This window comes from Xenopus laevis, chromosome 1S (genome assembly GCF_017654675.1).
Source record: "Xenopus laevis strain J_2021 chromosome 1S, Xenopus_laevis_v10.1, whole genome shotgun sequence".
In the NCBI taxonomy this organism is placed as follows: Eukaryota; Metazoa; Chordata; class Amphibia; order Anura; family Pipidae; genus Xenopus; species Xenopus laevis.
In genome coordinates, this window is record NC_054372.1 from 121,726,402 (window position 1) to 121,741,661 (window position 15,260).

Genomic DNA, 15,260 nt, shown 5'->3' on the forward strand with positions numbered 1-15,260 from the left:
GAAAGAATGTAGCAAAATCCAGCCCATTAACAAACGTTGAGAAGAACTTACTTCTGCTATATTGTTCCAAGAGACAGAACCAGAGCAAAGGATAAACAAATACTACTTTCCCTTGAAACGCCAGGTGCTTACAATCACATTTTATTTCATTAAAAAAAAAACAGTTCGGCTTCAGCTCTATGGCGAGAACATTTTCTAAGTGGCCAGAAAAGGGATGCTCATTGTGTGGCAGCAGGGCTAGGTGAGGGCATTTCTCCACAACATTTAGTGGCGTGTGCTTGTGTGAGGAGCAGGGGGCGCATAGTAACGAGAGTGGGCGGGTCGAGAGGCTGCAAGGCTCCGCCTCCCTTTCCCATCTGGGTGCTGCTGGCTTCGGACGGGAGGAGAGCAAGGGAAGGGGGGCAGTCATTTATGCAGAGAAGGGAAGAGAGCGAGCGCTGCCTTTTCCCACTCACACTCCAGTAACAGTAATACAGTGAGAAGGGACGGCAAAGAGTGGCTGGAGGGATCGAGGGAAGACTCTTACCCTGGCACTGCGCACCCAGGACTGTGGAGTTGTAGCCCGTTAGCACTTGGCAGCCAGAGCGGAGTCAAAGTGCAAAGCGGAATAATACAAGTACCTTCAGCTCGTGGCAACTTTACGGAGCAGCTTTGCCCTGCCAACCTCTGGATTTGCCCTCACCTGTCTGAGTTTCTCCTCCCCCCTTCCTGGAATAACAGGGGACCTTGTTTTGTAAGGAGGAGGCGCAACATGGCAAACAAGTGGCTCCCAGGGAGATGTCAGCTAGTGACCCTCACCGTGCTGCTGCCAATCCTAATAGCACCGTGCTGGGCACGCACCTTCACTAACCACTGGGCTGTGAGGATAGCAGGGGGGGAAAACGAAGCCAACAGGATAGCGAGCAAGTACGGATACATCAACATAGGACAGGTAATCCCCCCCCCCCCCAGCTGCTTGTTCACATGCACTCTTCCTCTCCTCTGGGATGGGTGAGGGTCTGCGCTGCTCGCCATTCATTTTGGGGGGTTGGGATTTTAACTTTTCTTGGCCAGATCTTGTTGTTTTTCCAGGAGGGGTTCAGGTGTAAAAGAGGTATGTTAGGAGTTTGTGGGTGGTGGCACCCCAAGGAGGCGAGAACAACTTTGAATTTAGGCTCTCCATAGGTATGTGTATATTCCCTTTGAGCTCTGCAAATCCACATGTACAGTGTATGTCCCTCATGTGAATGTGCCTGCCAGCAGCTTGGAACCAAGCGTTTTATATATATATATATATATATATATATATATATATATATATATATATATATATATATATGATCAGGGCAGCACTCCGCTTCTGTATTGGCCCCTGGTGCACTGCCAAAAAATTAAAAATATACAATATACTAAAGAAGACCAGCAACACAGAGATTTCTTATGATAAAAGATGAATATATTAGAAAGTGCATGTACTTAATATAATCATCCTGGAAATATATATATCTGTTATCAGGCAGCCGCACTCAAATCCGGATTTATAATATTCGTGTGGGTGCAGGCTCAAAATGTATTATTACTTAATTTGTTGCATAGAGCCGCACTCCAAGTCATTTGTGAATCAAATCACTTTTATTAGCATAGGACACATATGCTAATAAAAGTGATTTGATTCACAATCGACTTGGAGTGCGGCTCTATGCATCAAATTATATATATATATATTCGAACCCCCGAATCCTTCTTGAAAGATTCGGCCGAATACCGACACAAATCCGAATCCTAATTTGCGTATGTAAATTAGGGGTAGGAAGGGGAAATATATATTTATATATTACACTAATGCCATGTTTAGCATTCACATCCTGGAAAGAATTGCCTGTGCTTGAGTGCCCACACATGCTGGCTGGCTGCTCCTGGAATGAATTGCAAGGAACAGCAGAGTGGAACTCCCTGTCAGCTGCTACTATCATAATAAACAAGGGAAGAATGTTGCAGGGCAACAGAAGGATTCCCCACCGAGCATGTTATTTAATGATGTGTGCAGAAAGAGTTTCTGAATAATGTGCTGATATAGTGGTGGCCATTTGATGGCAATGAAACTTCAGTGCTTTAGTTGCATGGATATAATGTTCTATGGGTCACAGAGGGGCAGAAAAAAATTGGATATACTGAGTACTTTCTGGCAGTGAGGGAGTTAATGGTCTTCCTTGTGAGAGATGTTTATTAATTGTGCCTCCAAGGGGGTAACTGTTTAAGTGCCAATCACGGAGATCTAGTATTTGGGATGTCAGCAACTCCATACTCTCTGGAACCTGCTGTTAAAACATTGGTGCCTTCATTTCTCAAGGATAAGTTTGGTGAAACTGAATAAGGCTTTTTCCTTATTAATATAGAACCCTATTAGATTCATCATAAAGCAGATGAACAGCAGTGTAACAAATTCCAGATTTTCTTGAGATCGGAGATGTGACATAGTAAAAGGATAAGTGTAGCTCGTCTGTGTCCTTTGCTGATGAAAATGTGGTTGTCCCCTACCCCTCCCATTTGCTTTCTCATCTGCTGTCTGAAACTTGTAGCTGGGATCCACATTTTCATGTAAATAGCCTTGACACTTTCCATGCCTTACCTATACAGGCATTTTAAGTGGCAATCATTAGCATTTGATCCCTGTTCTCTTTCATGTTTTTGGTATTTCCAATGATCGGAAGAGAAAATAAAATGACAATAATCAAAGAGAACCATGTGAATTGTGTTTAGACTGTGTCAGGACTTTCATCTTCTCAGGTTGTTTAGTCATGTCCTGCTATATGGATTAAAAGAACATAGCATGAACTTTGATACCTCTTGCAGAAAAGCAAAACATGGTAGAAAACTAAAGGGGGTGTTTGTGCAACCTGCACCCAACCAAATAGCAACGCTAAAGTGGTTTGGAAATCAAGGGTTAACATAGTGACACCTGGTAAACACTTCCTGCAGAAACAAAAACATTTTTTTTCCTTTTTCTTCCACCCCCACCATGGCAATTCTCCATTAACACATGAAAGTGTTTGAAAAGAATACTGTATGCATAGAGAACCAGTTACATTTCAGCACTTCTCATCACATTCGTTCATCATCCAGTAACTTCTACTGTGCTGTGTATTGAAATTGGGATATTTTAGGGTTAGGGAACTCTATGTTACTACAGATAGAATTGCCTTATCCACAGCTGCTTACTATGATGTTCTTATTAGTAGAAAGAGTTCAATCCATTTAATGTGTTTGGAATGTTCTGACCTACTGGATCCCATCAGACTCTCTGCTGTTTATATATTACAACATAGCTGGGCGCTTTTAATTGACATCTTTGTTTTTAATAACATAATCAGTCTTTCTTTCTGGAATACTACGTCATAATAGGAATATAATTTTGTGTGTAAAATATGGTTTTAATAATCAGTATGAACTCCGGAGCACCTCTAGCTCTAATGATGTAAGTGTTCTATGAACTTTCCTTCCAGCATTCCAGCACAGTTTCATCCTTCTAATAACCTCAGTCAGGGATGTAAAGGCCAACTTGTTCCTGCTGACATAGATGGCAGTTACCATATTCAACGTCTATGTGCTGATAATTTTGTATGCAGTTTATCAAGATTTCACTTGTTATTAAGCTCTGTGTTTTGAGTTTATTTCCGGAAGCTAAGTTTATGTGTCAGTCATCTGCCTGATTTTAAAATTGGAAAGGAGCAGACATTACAATATTTACATTTTGGTGGTGGTAGTGGAGGGGTGCATTTCTCTTCGATAGTCTCCTACTGCTGCTTTCTTCATGACATGGAAATTCTGGCCAAGACTATGTGCATGTATATACTTGCAATAATCCCCAAAAGTGTGGTATACCTATTTTATCGCTTATTACTTTCAGGCATAGCCAATAGGAACCCTTGAGGGGAGAACACTGTTGTTCATTGGGGTACTGTGAGTTGTATCTCAACAACTGTGGGGTATCTTGCTATACATCCCTGGTTTATGTAGCTTGGGGGGCCCAACTTTCCTACATTGCCGTGGACAACTTTATTTTTTCGGTATCTATAACTGTGATCATTGTGGAAATATTGACTGCAGCATTTAGTGACGGCATGCATCTAGCACCCAACCAGGTTAATATGGAATGTCTTCATGTAAAGGAAACTACACAATTGGTTGTATTAATATGCAACTATTCGTACCTTCCTCCTGTTGCACACTGCCAGAGAAAACACGCGCCTCCTTTTAAACAGTGGAAGTATCCATTAATCCGTCCAAGGAAAACTTTACCCCTAAAATGAAATTTTAAGCAACAGATTATATTAAATTAAGTGGCATATTAAAGAATCTTACCAAACTGGTATATACATTTAAGTAAATATTGCCCTTTTCCATCTCTTGTCTTAGACCACCAATTCATGATGGTCTGTGTGCTGCCTCAGAGATAACCTGACCAGAAATACTACAACTTTAACTTTGGAATGTGGAAGCAAAAGACAGAATTCTGTCTTTTAATTGTCTCATGTGACTTAACATGGTTTGTTTGGTTTGTTTGTGTGAACCGTGAATCCTACGATCCCAGGGGCGGCCCTTATTTTTTAAAATTACTATTTTCTATTTAGAGGGGCACATACTACTAAAAAGTATATTAGTATGAAATGGTTTACTTACATGAAGCAGGGTTTTACATATGAGCTGTTATATGCAATATCTTTTTATAGAGACCTACATTGTTCGGGGGGGTATAGTTATCCATTTATGTGGATAATGTATCTTTCGGTACATCTCACAAGCTCTCTTGCCACTTGTTGTTTTATTTATTTATCATTTTCTGTGTTTTTTTTTCTCCTTGTCAAAGTACTCCAGAATATCTTTATTATATGCATGGTAGTGATAGAATGACAATAAACATTAAATATTTATGTAAATGAGGACACATGAGATGAGCTTCTGAAGCTGAGTAAGGTATGTCTTACAAATAAAAGAACATGAGGATAACACAGAGAAAAGAATTTATATTTCACTTAGGCACATTACATATAGATTATATTTAAAAAAAAGTATTATATCCCAGACCACCCAAACCATTTCGTTGATAAAATGGTAATGCTCACTCACCACCCAAAGGAAAATGAGTCTACAATGTAGTGCTTCCGGAAACTCCTATTTGGTCATGAGGCATCATAATCGGTTCTCTTCCCCAATTTTTGCCATTACCCATCACACCTTCTGTTTATCTAGTATTAAACTGGCCATAAATGTGCAGATTTAAAACTTTACACTACGAACGATCAGTAGTTTCAGTGTACCAATCTACTACTAACTATTCAGATTAAATAAGTAGGAAAAATAAAATAGTAGATGATGTTCTGGCCTAATTGACAGACAGCAATCGTACAACATTTATGCCAGACAAATAGTAGTGGCAGTCACCCACTGATATTGTCCATACCGATCCCCTTGGCACATAAAATGTCCAGGACCCTTCACATACGATCCGAAAATCGTACAAATCTTAGTTTCATAAAATTGCGTCTTTGCATTTATAGCCAGCTTTACGGTAAAATTCTGTTATTGAATTTGTGTTTATATATGTATTTTCCATTGCTAAAACACTTGGATCATCCCTTTGACAATTCTAAAAGGTGCCCAACCAGTGTTTACTTCTGATTCGTCAAATGACAGAATTCTATTGTTTCTACCTTTATATCTAATGATTCAGCTATAAATGTATTGAAAACAAATGATCTTTCCTGTGACCAATGGACGCAGGAAAGATCGTAATTGGTAAATCTCTGGCCACCTGTATGAATAGGTAATTTAACATGAGGCCATTCATGTGTGTGGTCATAATGTTAGATTAGATAATTTGTTGGCCACTTTATGCCGAGGTTAGTTACACTGCAAATATACAATATCGCGTTTGACTAGACAGGCATCTGGGCCCAATTATCATGTCAGAATTATAGATGCAACAAATTACTTAATGTACATTACAAGTCATGTACTGTGCAGGATGTGACATTCTTACAGGAAATCACCTTTTGGCTAAACCTAGACCTAAAATGTCAATCCACATTAAATTGTCTGCTTTGGAATGTTACCTCTTCCTATGCTGAGGTCTTGTTGTCTGGTGATCATTCAATCTTCAGCCAAGGAATCATCCCATGTGTGACCAGCTTTATTCTAGTCAGTCACTTGTACATCATTTTGCACCATGGAGCAGTGAATCAAGAATATCAATAGTTAAAGATATGCATGTGTGAATTTCCGTATATAAAATGCATTCTAATGACTTGTACGTCTATAACATGTTGTTAATGCTGTAATTATTATCATCTGTCAGCATTAACCCTGCCAGAGAAACTCAATGCATCATTATTACGAGAGGCCAGAACCACTTGGGAACGAGAGTTTCCAATGTAATATTTGTATTACAGAGTATTCCATTCCCAAGAGGGTTAAAACAGTACATAGAAAACAAGTTTATATAGGGTCAGTGTATTGCACAAGCCAGAGCAAGTTATAGAGTAACCAGCATGAACGTCTTAGTGAAGTGCTTATAGTTTACAAAGAGAAACTGTATAAATCTGGGGTGTCAGACTTGTTTCGTTCTAGCCTTTGTGATCAGCAGTTTCTAGCATGCATGCAGCTTGGAGAGGCAATTCAGAGTTTTTGGTGAAGTGGTCTTTATTATCCTTGTCTTGGGTTCCTTCACAGCCTTTGCCAACATCCAGCTAACATGACATAATGTGACCGGTATATTTTCTAAGACTTTGCTCCTGTTCAAAGTTTAGCAATATCATTTAAAATGTGTACAGACTTCTTATCTTGAAAATTACTATTGCAGAAAAAGAGTACATAAAGATACGTCTAGGTGTGCTTAGATATATAGATATATACTAGGTGTGCTTAGATATATAGCTCTAACACTATCCTTAGCCTAATACTATGTGCAGATGTGTACTTGTGCCCCTTACATGGAGGTGGTGCATTATTTATGTAGCGCTGTCCAGCTGATTTTCACATTTTTTTTTTACATCCTCATTGTTACACTTTAAAGTTCTGTCCTCACATGCTAATTTAATGACCAATACTTGTAGAATAGTTTTCTATGCAAGGACATTTGAAGCAAACCGTTATAGTGGTGGAAATGCTGCTGCAGTGGCTCATCATATGATAAAAAACACAGTGCAATTCGTATGCAGCATTCCAGACACCAAACACTTATGCCTTAGCTGGTCATATGGCAACCTACGTGTTGTACAATAAAGTATTCCTGTGGGGCTATGACAAACCTATGGACTAATTCATTATTTAATCAATTGGGATTTATTGTTCTTTTCCTCATTTGTGGGGAGGGGGGGTCAAGTAATGTGTGCTCTCCCTGTGTTTCTGTAAAAGTATGTTTATTGGTGTGTAAAGGTATACTTGATAACTATTCTAGAAAAATGTAATTGAATCTGAATTAAATTTCCTTGGTTTGGTTTCCATCTTTAATTATGATATATTTTTTATAAGGACATAACAGAGGCATGTTTATTAAAATGAACGTTCAACACCGGTCTTTAAAAGGGAACACTATAGCTCACTGAATACTCTTTCTCCCGGTACCAGTTTGATCCAAACTAAGATATAATTAATCCTTATTGGAAGCAAAACTAATATATTGGGTTATTTAATGTTTACACAATTTTCCAGTAGACTTAAGGTATGAAGAACCAATTTACAAAAAGATCAGTTATCCAGAAAACCCCAAGTCCTGAGCATTCTGGATAACAGGTTCCATACCTGTAAATGCATTTATTAAATGGCTAGTGGCCTCAAGGTAAAGTGAGAAATGTAACATTCTCTGGAGAGTTAGAAGTTGTCACTTGTATGTTAATAGAACATGTTCAAGCATATATTACCAAGAAAACTAGATGAGATGAAACTTGTACAGCTTACATGTTGGGTGGATTATACAAAACCCTGTGTTAGAGCTTTACACAAGTGAATGTCACAAACATCTGCAGGTTAATATTTATGTATCAAAATAATAACAACCATTGAAGTGCTACAATATTGGATACTATGTTTTATTTATAGCTCCCTTGTTCACTTCCAGTTAACCAGTTCAGATGATAGACATAGGGGCAGATTCATTAAGGGTCGAATTTCGAAGTTAAAAATACTTCGAAATTCGACCCTCGAATTGAAATCCTTCGACTTCGAATATCGAAGTCGAAGGATTTAGCGCTAATCCTTCGATTGATCGATCGAACGATTAAATCCTTCGAATCGAACGATTCGAAGGATTTTAATCCAACGATCGAAGGAAAATCCTTCGATCAAAAAAAGGTTAGCAAACCTATGGGGACCTTCCCCATAGGCTAACATTGACTTCGGTAGGTTTTACCTGCCGAAGTAGGGGGTCGAAGTTTTTTTTAAAGGGAAAGTACTTCGACTATCGAATGGTCGAATAGTCGAACGATTTTTACTTCGATTCGTTCGATTTCGTTCGAATTCGAACAAATTTAACCAATTCGATGGTCGAAGTACCAAAAAAATACTTTGAAATTCGAATTTTTTTCATTCGAATCCTTCACTCGAGCTTAGTGAATCGGCCCCATAGTGTAATAAAAATTAGCTTTTATTAAACCGTTAATAAAACCACGCTGCCAGAAACACAAGACTCGCTACTATAATGCCTCTTAAGTAGTGCTGGACCGTGTCCATAAAATAACAATTAATAAAAATACATAGTGTGGAGCGGTGGTGCTAATGAATCTTTTTAGCCAAAAAATCACCTCCATTCATCTGCCATTAGCTACAAGTATAATTGCTTCTGACATTCTGTAATGTTTTGAGGGAAGCCCAGGGAGGGTCAGATGGTGAGTAGGATATTCATTAGAAGGTAGACAACAACCCAGTGATGCAGAATAATGGAACCCAATGTGGTAAATTAGGATTTTCTGTTCCCCTTAATCGAAAAGAAAAGATTTACATTCATTTGTATTTGTTTTTTTGCCTTACAACAACTGATGTTTTTACCACTGCCCAAGTTGTGATATGTGCAGCAAAAGCATACACAATTTATGTAAGAAGAATACACTTTGGCTGGGTAGCAGCAACACTGTTAATGCTGAACATGCAGGCCGACACACGCATAATTTTGCGTTTTGGAGCCGCTGCCATTTCTATCCCAGGAAGCATGTCCCCTGGCACAGAAATCACCCACAGGTTTAGTGGAGGAAGATACATTACATTTAAATCCTTCAGCGGTATCACAACAACAACAGTTTGCTGATTTTGTTAAGTGGGTTAAATCGGTTGTGCAGCAGTCTCTTCAGCAGTGCTCTGTTCACAAAAGGAGGCATAGGTCGCCATCTTTTTCACCTTGCAGTTCTTTTCAGTCTTTTTCGGAGAGCTCAGAGCAGTCTCATGAGATCTTCTGATTCAGATTCGGAAGGGCCAGTTTTTGTCCAGCAGGACCAGGTTAGATGCCTTCAAAGGGATATGCTGCAGACTCTAGAGATAAAGGATGCTGCTGCTCCTGCTTCTAAGGCGGATAGAGTGCTAGGGTTGCAGTCAAAAAAACAAAAGTGTTTTCCAGTTTTTAAGTCTATTACACAGACAATCGATTCGGAATGGAATTATCCAGAGAGGAGAGTAAATATTAGTAAAAGGTTTCTACGTGGGGTGTAAAAGAACAGCTTGGCCAACCCAGAACAAGCAAACTAGAAAGCCAAGCATGTCCAAGACCTCAGATGCATGAAGGTCACCAAGGATTGCTAAACTGCATTTCAAACATGCTGGAAGCAAACGTCATTGTAGAAGTTCCTCACCAATTCAGGTTCAGAGGTTTTTATTCAAATTTGTTTTTGGTGGAGAAGAAGGGAGGAAGTTACAGGCCTGTTCTGAATCTCAAACCCTTAAACGTTCATCAAAAGTACCTGCGATTTGTGGTAGGCCAGGATCATTTCTATGTACTAAGTACTATGTACTTTATTTACTGTATATTGCTGAAATGACAATAAAATCCACTTGACTTGACTTGACTTGATTTTGAGTTTAGAGCCCTACCATTTGGGTTGACCATGGCACCTCGGGTGTTTACAAAAATATTGGCCCCAGTGATAGCCATCTTGAGAACGGAAGGGATAAAAGCAACTCCATACCTAGACGACATTCTGATCATGTCACCCACAGCAGAGCTGGCAGAAGAACAGACGCGACAAACACTCCGTACACTTCGTCACTTCAGGTGGCTGATCAATGTCATGAAGAACCTGCTACCAAGCCAGTCAATCAGGTTCCTAGGAATGCAGTTCAATTCCAGAACAGGAATGGTGGCACTACCAGAAGACAAGGTAGCAGGATTACGAGAGGCAACTCTAAGATTTCTGAAAATGGTGCAGCCCACAGCAGAGGACTATTTGAGGCTGTTAGGGTTGATGGTGTCGACTCTGGAGGCAATTCCTTACTCCCGGTTTCATCTAAGGCCGCTTCAAAGGCATTTCCTGTTTCATTGGAACAGAAATCACGAAGATCTGTCTCAGAACATTCCACTCACAAAAAATCTAAAAGAAGAACTGAGGTGGTGGACATAGGAGAGAAATGTTGCGAGTGGCTGTCTGTGGTCACTGCCACCTTGGACAGTAATCAGCACGGACGACAGCCTATCGGGCTGGGGGGCAGCAATGAACGACAAGACATGCCAGGGAAAGTGGCTGCAGAAGGCGTCTCGGCTGCGCATAAATGTTCTGTAGTTGAGAGCAGTTTTCAAAACACTGAGAGTTTGGTCACATCAGCGAAGAGATTGTCCAATACGGATTATGCGACTGCGTGGCATATATCAATCATCAAGGAGGCACAAAGAGTCAAGCAGCGATGAACGAGGTCTCCAAAAATTTCAGTGGGCAGAAAGCCAGGGCTCAACCTTGTCGGCAATATACATTCCAGGAGTGGAAAACTGGGAAGCCGATTATCTCAGCAAGATCGAAACAAGATTGATCAGGCAGAATGGGCTGATGTTCCAGCTCCTGGTACAGAAATTCAGAAAGCCAACAAACTTCCAAGGTACTGTTCGAGAACAAACAATCCAAGAGCAGAGGCAACAGATGCCAGCCTCACCACCACACCATGGCGACTACCGCTGCGTCCAGATCTGATGCTGCAGGAACCATTTAGGCATCACAACTTGCAAATATTACGCTTAGCGGCATGGGACTTGAGGCCCAGATCTGGAGGGACAGATGTTTTTTCAGAGGAAGTGATAAAGACCTTCAATGGGCCATTCAACCTGAAGTAAAATAATTTTTTCAAGCAGTTATGCATATTAGGCCTCCGTATAGAGATCCCACCCCGCCATTGGACCTCAACCTGGTGCTAAAGGTATTACAAGGGCCTCCATTCGACCCTCTAGCAGAATGTTCAGACAAATTTTTAGAATGGAAAGTAGTTTTCCTTCTGGCGATTTGTTCAGCTAAAAGAATATCCAAGCTACAAACACTTTCAGTGAAAGTTCCTTGGATGATATTCCACAAGGATAAAGTAGTCTTTAGGACTATATTATCTTTTTTACCAAAAGTGGTGTCAGAGTTTCATCTGAACCAGGATATCGTACTACCATCTCTATGTCCCATTCCGCAGAACGAGGCAGAGAAACGTCTACATACTCTGGATGTGGTTAGAGCACTAAAATACTACACTAAGCGTACAGCTTTTAGAAAATCAGAAGCTCTCCTTGTTTCTTATGGGCCACCAAGGAAAGGACAAGCGGCTTCCAAGAGAACGATAGCAAGATTAGGTTAGTTGAAGTAATTAATTTTGCATACAGTCAATCTTCAAACTGGCCACCGTTTCCTGTCAAGGCTCATTCTACAAGGGCCGTCAGTACATCATGGGCACTAAAGAATTGTGCCACAGTAGAACAGATTTGCAAAGCAGCAACATGTTCTTCAGTTCACACCTTTGCAAAGTTCTATAGGCTCAATATTTTCGCAGCCTTTGGGAGAAAGGTGCTGCAGGCAGTAGTACCTCCTTAAATTCTCCCTCCCTTTGTTTTTATGGGAAGATGGCTTTTGAACGTCCCCATACGTCTGCACTGATAGGACGGGCTGCCCTGGGAAAACAGTATTTTCTTACCGGTAAATCCTTTTCTCCAGGGCCCGTACTGTCAGTGCAGTAAGTCCCTTTTGGACGTGTTGGCAGTTTGCCAAGGTTTCTTTCGGACCAGAAATACCGGTTATTAAAAAAAAAAAAAAAAAAAAAAAGAGATTAATTATATGTCAGATGTATGACTGTTATGTTTATACCGTTATGCCTTGGATGTTTTCCAAGTTTCTCCTATCCAGGGCTTTGGTACGTAAAATGAAGAGACAAGGCCAGAGCTGGGTAATTAAGGGAGAAGGCGGAGCTAATGGCTTCAATTTTCTTTTGTCCTGCCTCCGGAGATATCCAGGATTAACCCATACGTCTGACAGTACGGGCCCAGAAGAAAAGAATTTACCGTTAAGAAAATCCTGTTATTAAAGAAATGGACATTGCTTTATTAGACAGCTTGTTTGCTAGTATGCTTTTATTTCTTTAAAAGCAGGCATCTAGGAGGCCATAGAAAAGCTGACTTTTATTGTCTGTAACATTTATCATTAAAAGTACCAACCAACATTATTAGACTAACCCTACAAAGTTCTGGTAGTAGGATATTAACATATTGAAACAGAATGTTCCTTTTACAAAACTACTTTAAAGGGGACCCGTCACCCAAAACAATTTATTCCAAATCCTATTTTATCAAGCAAAATTAACTTTAATTACACTGTATAAATTATTTGAATCGGGTTTCCATCAGTCTGGGAACTCATAATTATAGCAAGTAGGCAGGAGCCATTTTCTAGACACTGTTATTAAGACAGAATCTCAGAACCTTGTTTGTGCACCAGAATGGGGGACCTGATGTCCATCCCCATGTACTGGCTATACAATTAAAAGGTTAAAAGAACTGAGGGAATGTGGGGAGAGCAGTGACATCTAGGAAATGCTGAATGAAACGTAAAAGTAATTGTTTGCCCCACCTCTATGCCTAAGGCAATATTTGATTGACAGCTGAGATATTTAAATTAATTTACAGCTATGAACACTTTTTAATAAAATAAGAATTTGGATTTCATGTTTAATTTGAAAACAATTTTTATTATACAGCTTTTTATGTCTGGGTGACAGGTCCACTTTAAGGCTATCAATTTAAATGTGACATACCATCTTTCTTGATGAATGCCAGAGCTACACTTCTATCATTTACATCAGACTTGACATTTATTTAAACGTGTCTCTATTGATCCATGGTATCTTCACTGGCAGGACTTTAGGAAGCCTTTTCTGTGTAAATTTACTCTTCTGTCAAGTTCTGCATTTCCTTTGAAAGTCCTAATGCCATATATTAAGCCTATGAAGTGTGTAAATTCCATAGGATTCCTTTCACTTTTTAGGTTTTATCTGTATTTCGTGTTCCTCAAACACAAAAAACTGAGCAAATGATATCAAAGTATTCATTTTCCTAATAATTCTACACCGGCCATGTTGTCTAAGTCTCTGATGTGATTCGGTGTTATTTATTTGTATCTTATCAATAAACAATAACTGTTTCCATTCCATGTAATTAATTCTACAGCAACCAATTTAATTAGACAAGAACACAATAAACAAAGATGTGGAAGCACATGCTGAAGCAATCGAAAGCAAATGTAAAATGTGTTAAGAATGTATCATGCTCAGTGGGTTGAGGAAGTGATTTCATTTGTTATTACCGTTTTCTTCCATTCTTAACCTTGCCATTACAGCCCTCTGGCCAGGAAGTGAGGCGTACAAAGGAGAATTCCTCCTCCATATCGGTCAACAATCTCACACTGTTCCACTATTCTACTTATATTTAATTCCAGCAATGCAACCTTTTTTTTAAAAAAAAAAAGCTCCCTGGAAATATTTAAAAATGTCAAAGACATGCTGCAAAGCTAAAAATACAGGGAGTCACAAAGTATTAGAAATTCCCTATCTATGAGGCAGATATACTAAAGCGAGAAGTGGCCGTCGCTAGCAAAAATTCAGCAGAAATCTCATCTGCAGGGATATCAGCAATTTACTAACAGGCGTAGACAACAATTCGCTAGCTAAAGAGACTGAATTACCAGTTACCAAACTGGAATACAGTATATGTATCAGTAAAAATTGCCCTTTTACATTGAGCCCCATTTTATAATATTATCTATGCTCCCTCAGAGACCACATGACCAGAAATACTGCAGCTCTAACTGTAACAAGAAGCGTGAAAGCAAAAGACAGAACTGTTTCTTGTGACCTAACATGTTAGCTAACCTGAATGTGCCCTTGGTTTGTTTGTGTGCACCGTGAATCTTAGGATCACAGGGGGCGACCCATATTTCAATTTTTTGCCTTCTTTTTACTTTGTTTATATTTCTTTGCTGCCTTGCAGTGCCGTAGCCATTTCTTCATTTCAAATTAAAGCACTGTCTGTGTAGAGTTTGTTCTCTTCATATGAATGTAGAAGTGTAAAGGTTTTGAACATATTGGGGATTATGTACTAAAATGCTCTATGTTTGCCTAGGAGCAGTAACCCTAGAAGGTATCTGAAATTGACCCTGTTGTCTATGTGTGTTTACACTTTGTGTATGGTGGGATCTTAGACCAGAAGCTTCCAGGCTGGATTTGGTTCAAACCTTCTCTGACATCCAATGATTGATTGGTTAGGTCCCTCCTAGCCATAAGGAAGGACTGACCAGAACACTTGAACTGACCTTCAAATTGGGCTTGATCTAGGAGAGCAATTCAGCATTCTTTCCAAATGTGTGGACACTCAAGTCTACTATGGTTATCCCTGTGGGGGCCTGGCCTATTTTGAAATGGATTAAAGAAGAATTAGCTTTTTGTGCTTCATGTCATGTTATTGACATTCTTGAACCAGATGCAAAAACTTCAGCTAATGCTTTATTCTCTAATAATGGGGTCTAACAATGAACATTATTGAGTGAATCTAATTTGCTTAAGTGGCACTTGTTTGTGTATTCTAATTAACAGTTTCATGCTTTGAGCATATATCGGTCTTCTCAGCAAATATGTTGGTTAGGAAAATACCAATAGCTTTATTGTGGTACAGTCTAGTTTATGAATTTGTTACATTCAAAAAATACCTTGTAATTTGTTTTGGGTAAAAAGTTTAATCTTTCCATAAAATTGCTTTGATATGATGTGTTCTGTTGAATTACATTACCTGT

The 15,260-nt window shown here is 39.4% G+C and overlaps 1 protein-coding gene across 1 annotated transcript in view; it reads left to right on the plus strand.

Moving 5' to 3' along the window:
• Window positions 1-452: 452 nt before the first annotated feature.
• pcsk5.S (proprotein convertase subtilisin/kexin type 5 S homeolog) overlaps window positions 453-15,260 on the plus strand; it is a gene marked incomplete at its 5' end in the record, with an annotated part of 230,007 nt that continues 215,199 nt past the window's right edge. The window contains 1 exon segment of the mRNA NM_001092999.1: window positions 453-931. Within this exon segment, the coding sequence (NP_001086468.1) occupies window positions 752-931 (180 nt within the window).